This window comes from Sinohyriopsis cumingii, chromosome 4, assembly GCF_028554795.1.
Source record: "Sinohyriopsis cumingii isolate HCF-2022 chromosome 4, ASM2855479v2, whole genome shotgun sequence".
NCBI lineage: Eukaryota > Metazoa > Mollusca > Bivalvia > Unionida > Unionidae > Sinohyriopsis > Sinohyriopsis cumingii.
In genome coordinates this window covers 3,153,435-3,163,901 of record NC_142964.1, presented here as the reverse complement: position 1 = coordinate 3,163,901, position 10,467 = coordinate 3,153,435, and the positions used below count along the sequence as shown (strand labels likewise).

Genomic DNA, 10,467 nt, shown 5'->3' with positions numbered 1-10,467 from the left:
AATTTCTGGATGCTCTCTTCTTCTTTCCTTTATCTTGTGGGTACATCAATTAAAGTGTATTATGTGTACCATAAATTGAAAATGTAAGAAAAATGTTTCAAATTTAATATCCATTTTACAATCAATCAATTAGGATTCGGCCAAAGTGGGTATGTGAAAAAGCTTGCCAGTAGCTTCTCGTGGGTCGGTGGTTCTTCCGGAGGTTTTCCCGGGTTCTTCCTCCGCCATTAATACTGGCCGCCATGCATAGCCTATCATGTGCTGAAAAATGGCAATTAAACCCCACAACAAACAAACAAACAAACAATCAATCAAGTTTTATGAGAGAGTTCTAAACACATTCTTTTTTTCTGAATTTCAATCAGTCATCAAATTTTATTGATTTACTTTTGTTCTTATCAATGAAAAATTTTTTCCCTGCATCAGGAGGTGGTTCATATCCCAACCCCACACCCCTCTGCAAACTCATGCTCATTGATCTCTCATACACATTTTCCATCTCTTTTCTGTAAAGGTTCTCTTGTTCCCTGTTCATTGCCAGGTTACCTCCCTTTGCACCAGTTTTGAAACGTGTGCTACCACTTTCAGTTCCCTTTTTAAATCCTCCTAGAAGACGTAAAAATTTCTTATCCCTCTCCTCTGTCCCTAAAGAAGCTGTCACCCATTGATTTGATTCATTTGCATTCTCCTTGATTCCAGTTTTAACACTATCCTCAGTATTGTTTTCATCCACCTTAAGACTATGATATCTTGGATCCATTGCATTGGACCCTTGACCTCCTTCAATACTACCAATCCTTCCTTTTTTCTTTGGCACTGGGCTCGTGTATTCCCCATTTAATGTACCATCTGAAGCTGACACAGTATCATTGCTGTTTCGTTTTCTCTTCTTTTTTTTCTCAGGTGATGAAAGTTTCTTTTGGATATTTTCCTCATTTACCTCTTTTGCCCACTCATTGTTTTTATCACAGTTTTTTTCTTTCTTCTTTTTCTTTTTCTCTTTCTTTGATGAATTCTCACTGTGATCAGACATAGGTTCCAACATATTTGTCTCCATTATTAAACTAGCTTCAGTGCAATTATTGTCTGAATGCTTTTTCTTCTTTTTCTTTTTCTTTGTAATAACTTCATCTGATGCAGCCGGAATTGCTTGATCAGAAGTGAAATCAGTAGTTATGTTTCTATTGTCATCCAAGTTCATTAGTTTTTTGTGCTTTTTCTTCTTTGTACCCTGATTCTGGCCAGAGACATGGTCAATATCTTGTTCCTTCATTTTTGATGAAGATGCTATAACCAATGTCTGGTCAATCAGACCATCTTCCAATTTAAGCTTTTTCCTCTTTTTCTTCTTTTTTAATGTTTTCTTGCTGGACATGTTTTCTGAATTTGGTCCCAAGTACAAACAATTCCCATGATTTTCAGTCTCTGTCTCCCTGTCCTTTGCCTGTTTCTTTTTCTTGTGCCTACTACATGCATCATCTACAGGTAATGAATCTTTTTTCATAAAACTATTATATTTCTTCTTTTTCCAATCTTTATTCTCCATACTACTCTCCACTTCATTTAAATTGTTCTGGTTGTGGTCTCCCATACTGTATATTTCAGTTACTCTCTACTGGTTAAACTCTGAAGGGGCTTCTCTGCAAAAGAATTTAATTATTCAAGTATTTAGAGGTGATAGGTCAATAATAATAAAGATTTCTTCATATTAAACTTTCAGATTTCATTTAGAATACAAATCTAGCTTTATTACAAATCCTTACCTAATTGATACATTAAAAAACAAAATCTAAAATGGTAAATGTGAGTGATATTTTTGATGCATCAAACAAAAGGGATAGAATATTGTAATCTTGTAAAATGAACTCATGCTTACCCCTGTGACTAATGCTCATGTCACACAAGAAAATAACTTGTTGCACCAGAACGATTATATGTGGTGGATTTCATAGATGCATAAAGCATTGCCTAGTGTTGTTTTATTGTTTACCCAACCTAAACAAAATACTGAGGAATAGTTGCATCTAGTTGTTGATTGTTTGCAGCGAGATACCCAGATTTTATAATGTGCTCAGGTACTTTACCCTTGAATCTTGTACATGTAACTTAGTATTTATAGGATGTATATTATATACGCTGGAACAATGATTCCAAAATATAGTCAGTGTCTACATTCCTGACAGTTTACTACAGCCAAAGGGGTAAGCACAATTTCATTTTACAAGAATACAATATTCTATCCCTTTTGTTTTCATGCATCAAAAATGTCACTCGCATTTCAGCTTTTATTCTCAATACACAGATTTTTGGTAAATGAAATCGTATTGGAGATCTGAAGAACAGTTTATTGTCTAACATGTTTATACTGAAGTAGAAAGTTAAATGCGATTTAACAGGCTTTTTGCAATAATTACAAGTATTTATATTTCTTATAGATTTTGTTATCATCAATCAGACGTATATATTTCAATGTTAGTTTAATAATTCATTATTGATGATAATTCTGCAGAATACAATAGGCAGTTTGGTTTATTGTTAGCATAAAGACAGTAGCAAAGCCTCATAGTTGGAAAATGAAAACTTGGTTGGCAACAGAGCAATAAGGTTGACAACATAGATGACAACACTGCTAACAACACAGCTGGCAGCAAGGCATCATAGCTGGCCTAAGGCAAACATGGTTGGCAACAGGGCAACATATTCAGCAAAAAAGCAACATAGCAGCATGATCAAAATAGAGCAGCAACATTATAATTTCATTCAAAGGACTGAATTTTGAACTCTGTATTTTGAACCTTGAACTGTAAATTTGGAATTTTGACAATGGAGATGGTTATATGAACCACACACACCTTTTTTATTAAAAGGCATGCTCACATTATGGCGAATACAAAACTACACAACTTGTATACAACAATTTCAGTTTCACAATATCATCCAGTGAATATGAGATTGTCTAGCTCCAACCTTTGTGTTAATGTCATGTTGTATCAAGGCAATACATATCATATCCTGATTTTAAGTCTTAATAGGGTGTACTTGTTTGTTTGCATTTTTTTAAATTATTACTTTCATTGGACTGTTACATTAGTATTTGGATTTATAAAGGCTTGTGTACTTCAGTATCATAAACTTTTTTCATTCACTTTCTGGTGTTGGTGTTTACACTTAATCCTTATCCATTCCATTTCAGTCTTGTCAAAGATTTCTTGACTGAAACGAATCTCCAGGAATTCACATTCAAAACCATCTCGGATATTCTTAAGCAAATAACAAGGTTTTCAAGTTTGCTGCTGTGGATGTCAGATTGGTACATTTTCATTTAAGACCATAATAATATAATAAGAAGTCTTCTTGTGAAAAACATATTGATATAACTTTCTATTCTGGTAAATTAACAATAGCAGGATCTTCAAGACGGAGTATATCTATAACAAGATCTTCAAGACGGAGTATATCTATGACAAGATTTTCAAGACGGAGTATATCTATAACAAGATCTTCAAGATGGAGTATATCTATAACTAGATCTTCAAGACAGAGTATATCTATAACTAGATCTTCAAGACGGAGTATATCTATAAAAAGACCTTCAAGACAGAGTATATCTATAACAAGATCTTCAAGATGGAGTATATCTATAACAAGATCTTCAAGATGGAGTATATCTATAACAAGATCTTCAAGACAGAGTATATCTATAACAAGATCGTCAAGACGGAGTATATCTATAACAAGATCTTCAAGACGGAGTATATCTATAACAAGATCTTCAAGACGGAGTATATCTATAACAAGATCTTCAAGACGGAGTATATCTATAACAAGATCTTCAAGACGGAGTATATCTATAACAAGATCTTCAAGACGGAGTATATCTATAACAAGATCTTCAAGACGGAGTATATCTATAACTAGATCTTCAAGACAGAGTATATCTATAACTAGATCTTCAAGATGGAGTATATCTATAACAAGATCTTCAAGACGGAGTATATCTATAACAAGATCTTCAAGACGGAGTATATCTATAACAAGATCTTCAAGACAGAGTATATCTATAACAAGATTTTTCAAGACGGAATATATCTATAACAAGATTTTTCAAGACAGAGTATATCTATAACAAGATCTTCAAGACAGAGTATATCTATAACTAGATCTTCAAGACGGAGTATATCTATAACAAGATCTTCAAGATGGAGTATATCTATAACAAGATCTTCAAGATGGAGTATATCTATAACAAGATCTTCAAGATGGAGTATATCTATAACAAGATCTTCAAGACGGAGTATATCTATAACAAGATCTTCAAGATGGAGTATATCTATAACAAGATCTTCAAGACAGAGTATATCTATAACAAGATCTTCAAGACGGAGTATATCTATAACAAGATCTTCAAGACGGAGTATATCTATAACAAGATCTTCAAGACGGAGTATATCTATAACAAGATCTTCAAGACAGAGTATATCTATAACAAGATTTTTCAAGACGGAGTATATCTATAACAAGATTTTTCAAGACAGAGTATATCTATAACAAGATCTTCAAGACAGAGTATATCTATAACTAGATCTTCAAGACGGAGTATATCTATAACAAGATCTTCAAGATGGAGTATATCTATAACAAGATCTTCAAGATGGAGTATATCTATAACAAGATCTTCAAGATGGAGTATATCTATAACAAGATTTTCAAGATGACCATTGAGGTTGTCATATTGGAAGCCTGACTGGTACCATTGCCAATTACAATCAACAAGTCATGTTAAGAAGTCTTACATTGAAAATTCCAGTATGGTTTGACAATGCATTCAAGATGTCCCACCCAGTCACATTATCATGACACCAGGCCGACCAGTCCTAACACTAACCTCTTAATGCTGAGTGCCAAGCAAGGCAGCTTTTAGTACCATTTTTGTAAGTCTTTGTTATGACTCAGTGGGGATCAAACCCATAAACCTTCCGCATCCGAGGCGGATGCTCTAGCCAATAGGCCACCTGATCGGTCAAGTGTTATACTGGATCTGTCATTAGTGATATCGTGACATGCTTCATTTTTTATTATAATTTGTGGAAATTTACATGAAACATAATTTTATGATGATATATTTCATAACTAAATCAGCTTCCTGTATATTATTTCTCATTTTAAAAATTATAATAGGTTTTTTATTCAATAAATAAGAAATTTTACTTTAATATTAATTTTCAATTTGCATTTTAGAGAATCCTGATATTTAACTTATTTTAACCAAATTATTATTCATAAATTGGTCTGATGATGGTAAGAATTATGATTAATGAAAATAAAACTGTCTCTTGTAACATTATATCTTCTGTCTCTGATTATATGCACTTTTAGAGACACAGATTATGAAGGATGCCAACCTGTTTTAAAGTTTAAAAAAGATTGAAGTTCTGTACATTAACAATGCCAGTTTAAGTACTGGAAAACAATCATACACAATATCTAAGTTTTTTTAATCATAAGTAAACGTTTTATGATAATACAAACCTGATTTTCCCAAATTCAATTATTTTAGCTTCTACATCAAAATAAGTTCCAAAATGAAGATTTTGTTAAATATAAGAAAAACTTGAGGACTGCTAAATAACTTTTAAATGGAATTTTTCGTATCAACTTGAGTTATTTATGTGCTGTTGATGTTGCTCTGTAATATATTACAGCAGACTGAGGTGCATCAAAATGGGTAATGTTCTACACAGTCTTTACAACAAGGGATTGTCTGGATGAAAGTTCATTAAGAACAGTTGCTAGAAACGACTATATATGCAAAGAAACCAAATACACATCAAGTATTTATATCTTCTGGGTGTATATATTTGTGTACACCCCAATATTATGATTTGTTATTGTTTTAATAATAATAAGCAAAACAAACTTTGATTTAAGCAATTTTGATCCAAATGATTTGATTTTAACAATTTAGGTGGCAATCCAATATAATGACATCACTCGGCTGTACTTGATTTTACTCGAGTGGACAGATATGATAAATCGCGAATTGGTCGGAACTTAAAATATAAGTTTGAGATTATTACTGTGAGAATCCAAAATGTGTACTGACATATTTCTTGATGAAATATCATATACATATTTGTTTAAAAGTAAATAAACATGTAACAGACATACAAAGAGACATAAAAGGGGCCAGGCTATTTACTGGAACAAATGAAAAAAACTAGAACAAAAAAATAGATAATACTGGAACAAAGTTTAAAAAACAACAAATGATATTTCTATAACTAGTCATACTTTGATTCCCTTAATTTCAATTAATTTTATACTAACACTGGTTATTTTACTTTTTTTTTACCTTGATGTAAGAGGGGAACAGACTAATATACCAGAACAAAAATAGTTAATACCCTAACAAATTATGTTTATATCAAGATGTGTTTCTTATGAACATTGAACTTGTAAGCAAGAAATCTGCATGAAAAAGTTTCACCAAATAGCAGTTGGACACTATAAGATGGTACATTATGATATTTTCGATAGCGCTGATATGCTGTTACTTTTGTTTAACCACACTGCTCTTTCTTGTGCATAAAGAAACAAACCATCTTATAATAACATAATCAGATCCTATTTTATTGCTCAGCATGTCATCAGTTAAGACTGGCAAAAAAGCACAAATTAATGTTTAACAATTGTACATATATCATAAAAAGTGATGAAATATGATGAAAAGAATCTTCTATAAACCATACTTTATGCCGATATTTAGTAACCATTTTTTAATTCTTTATTCATCGTCTGTGTCAGTGCACTGTGGTAGTTAAATTGGCCACCTGTACATTCAATAAATTGGAAAGAGCAATGATTCTCCAAACAGAGGACTAACTTCCAGGTTTACAACAGCCTACAGTGCCTTTTTCCAGTTCAGATAAAAGCAACTCTAACTCTGTGTACTGGTGCAAATGAATTAGTCAATGTGTTTTGTCATTATCTTTCATTTGTTACATATATTAGATTTAATTCATATTTGATTTAAGTTGTATTTGATTTGATTTGATTGTTTGTGGGTTTTGGAATCTTTTTATTTTCTTTACATGTCAATACATGTATAATGTAATTTTGTTTACAAGGAATTTGATATTTTCCAGAAAATTCAGTTTCACCTGAATATTTCTATAAATACCTAATAATAGAAACAATTGTTTCTATTTTTGGCTTAGTTCCTGGCCTTGATTGAGGGTCAAGTAAACAACTTTTTTCTAGGAGTAAAATGATTGGTTCTTATCAAGGACATACAGGAGCTATGTGACTTTTACATATAAACATGATCACTTCATCATATTTTTTGCAATTGGGCATTTCCGAAATTGCAAAATACTTAGATTTTTCATTGGGAATCAAACTTGGAATCATTAGAACATTTCAATATTAGGACTTCTAAATTTTTTATTTGTGGATTATTCTTGTATTATTTTTGGATCTGATTCTGGAAACCGTAAGTTCTCATATTTTTTCATTTTTACAACATTTTTCCAGGGAAATAAATTAATGTTATATTTTTCAAAGCTTGTTGTTTTCTTGTGTTACTGTTTATTCGAGCCTAAACATTATTTGAATCTGTAGATTAGTCTATATATGGCATTTGTTTGATTCACAATTTCTAAAAAGTACTATTTGCTTGGAAATGTTAAAGGCATAATTTACCCCATTTCATGTAGAAATCAATGTTAAGAAAAAACATCAGTTTATAAAATTATATTTTCCTTGAAGTTAAAATATCTTGTGGACCTGAGTACAGTGTTATTATACACTTATACCTTTATGGAATAAATTAAAAAACAGCTCACCAAACTACTCTGAGATTAATTGTAATTAACATGTATGTCATAAAAACAATAAAATAGTATTTTCAACTATTTATCTATTTTTGTTCCAGTATTTTCATTTTGTTCTGGAATTTTCAGTTTGTTTCAGGTGGTTTCAGTAAATAAATGGAATCAGATCACAATTATTCTAGTTCAGTACCCACTAACGTGGTCCAAGTCTATTTTTTTTTGGATTTGTTTCCTATCTCCTTTTGGTGGTGATACAAGAGTTAGATTCAGGCATTATTGGTATGGATTTCAAGGTAATTCTTTATTCATTAGAATATGAGCTTTTGGTGTGGTTGTTTGTCTGTTTCAGTGACAGTGCACAGTGAGTAATACGGCCTTGGTGATGATCCAAAAGTGAAATCTGTATTCTGTTGCACATTGCTTTGTTTACAGTCCAAAGAAATGCCGGTGAACCTATGACAAGAACTTCACTGTGAAGTCATTTTTGAAGGTAGTTTAGATTAGTATATGATTTGTATTCATTGGCACACAGTGGAAAGTTCAGTACTGATAAACAAATGTAGAGACTAAATAGGAAAATTAATTGTGATCCGAGTCCAGTTGAACCGAAGTAAAAGTTATCCAATCAAGTATGACTTTCATTACACGAATGGAGTGATACATTGAAAAATGTAAATAAATAATTCTCATTAAAAGGTGGCGCTATACAGTTTCGCATTTTGCATAGGGTTAGGATTTTAAAGAAAAAGAATGTCCCCGGCTTTCCTCACTGGTTATACTGGCTATTTAAAAAAGACCTTGTATATCTTAGGTATAATGCAAAGAACCTTTAATTCCCTTTATTTTGGTGTATGATTGATGGGTGTACTATGGGTTATAGAGTATACAGCTTGGCCTTACTTCAAATGTGCACCTTTCAAAAAAGTGCTAGCTCTACTTGGTCATTTTCACTTCCTGAACTTCAGAGGTAAATTGTATAAAAAAGAGCCAATAACTTTTTTTACATTTTATATATTTGGTAATTCATTCATTGCACTTTCAGAAGCTGGTATTGTCTAGTCTGGCAAAATTCATTTTCCCTATTTTAATAGCTGCTATGTATAGTGTACTTTAGACTAATTCAGACTGATTTTTTAACACAAGGGAGCAGTCATTTTAGTTAGCAGTGTGCTTAAATCATGTAAAATTTCCAAAAGTACAATATCCAAAAGAAATATCATCCACATTACATTAATGGAGCATAGAGGTATGCAAACATTCTCTCCACTGTGCATGTTTTAAATGTGAACTACTTCACCTTACATACGTTACTCTCTCAAAAGTACATATTATCTGGTGAGCGCCACCAAAATCACTAAAATCAAATTTTGGTTTGCTTTTTATCATTATTGAAACACATACAAATCAAAGTACATTTATCTTCACGAGTATTAGGTAAAAAAATATATGTATTTCGGTTCTTGATTGTATTTCGGTGTTTTTAGTAACCCTGTTGGGAATATATCACAATAATTTCTTACCCAAGCAAAACGAGATATCACTCTGAAAGAAGGATATTTGTGAAAAGGTGAAAGTGATTAAGTGCCAAACGTTGCCAAAATAACTAATGTTTCCAAAGCAATGAGATATCACTCTGAAAGAAGGATATTTGCGAAAAGGTGAAAGTGATTAAATGCGTCCAATCGGGTAGTCCAGAATACACTCTTCCTGGTTAGTCCTACGATGCAAGACGTATCACATGTTATTTATGTATCAGTGCCAGACGCCCAAAACATAAATATCAGCGTCGAGGTCTTACACGTAGGACTATGTTTCGGGTCACACGTCTATCCGGAACCAATACTCTACAAAGCTTTTACTCCATTATAAGTTACTGTGAGTTTCGATCTTTGAGACACGGTAGTATACTGCAGTTTAATATAAAATTATGTGCTCCTGCTCAACCACTTACAGTTAAATACGGTAAAAAACTTATTTGAAAGCCTTCTATGCAACACATGTGCAAGTGTCATGCAGTGAACAACACGTGTCTAAACCGGAAGTTTACATATTTGTGCCCAACGTCTTGCCTAAAACACAGGAAAGGTGAATTAAAACAAATTGTAGTTGTTGTGGGGTTTAACGCCATTTTCAGCACACGATATGCTATGTATGGCGGCCAGTATTAATGGTGGAGGAAGAACCCGGGAAGAACCACCGACCCACGAAAAGCTACTGGCAAGCTTTCTCACATACCCACATTGGCTGAATCCTAGACTCGAACCCATGCAGACAGATGTGAGATGGCAGTGATCAGTAACGGAAAGCGCCTTAGACCACTCGGCCACTAGTGGCCCCAAAACAAATTATAGTGTTTTTACTAAATAAATAAATAAGTAAATAAATAAATAAAGGAAAATTACTCAAACTAACTCCAAGTACTTTCAAATTGTTTTATTCGTAAGAAACTGTTATGGTGGGACCAACTATTGATGCAAACGTCTTTAGTAAGGCTGAGAAGAACAATAGGAAAAGTACCAGCAACCCACCCCCATCCCCCAAAAAGTTGTATGTGTCATGTTCAAGCGCATGAAACTGTTTAGCTGACATTTTAGAAAGTTTGATCTTTAGGCGCATTCAGATGCTCCTGACTGAC

General features: G+C 32.7%; 1 protein-coding gene across 4 annotated transcripts; it reads right to left on the bottom strand.

Annotated features, from left to right (window-relative positions):
• Positions 1-304: 304 nt before the first annotated feature.
• LOC149800539 (uncharacterized) lies at positions 305-10,121 on the bottom strand. 4 transcript variants are annotated; one of them, XM_089954468.1, is made up of 2 exons: positions 10,068-10,121; positions 305-1,640 (listed from the first exon to the last, which is right to left on the bottom strand). In XM_089954468.1, the coding sequence occupies exon 2, from the start codon at positions 1,589-1,591 to the stop codon at positions 362-364; it is 1,230 nt and encodes a 409-aa protein (XP_089810594.1). In that variant the 5' UTR covers positions 1,592-1,640; positions 10,068-10,121; the 3' UTR covers positions 305-361. The 4 variants fall into 4 exon arrangements, with proteins under 4 accessions (XP_089810594.1, XP_089810592.1, XP_089810595.1 ...); XM_089954466.1 differs by lacking the exon at positions 10,068-10,121 and adding an exon at positions 9,784-10,001; XM_089954469.1 differs by lacking the exon at positions 10,068-10,121 and adding an exon at positions 9,707-9,725.
• Between the last annotated feature and the right edge of the window lie 346 nt (positions 10,122-10,467).

What these genes read in the sequence shown, in the direction of transcription:
- LOC149800539 (XM_089954468.1), bottom strand. Translation starts at nt 1,591, where the DNA reads ATGGGAGACCACAACCAGAACAATTTAAATGAAGTGGAGAGTAGTATG.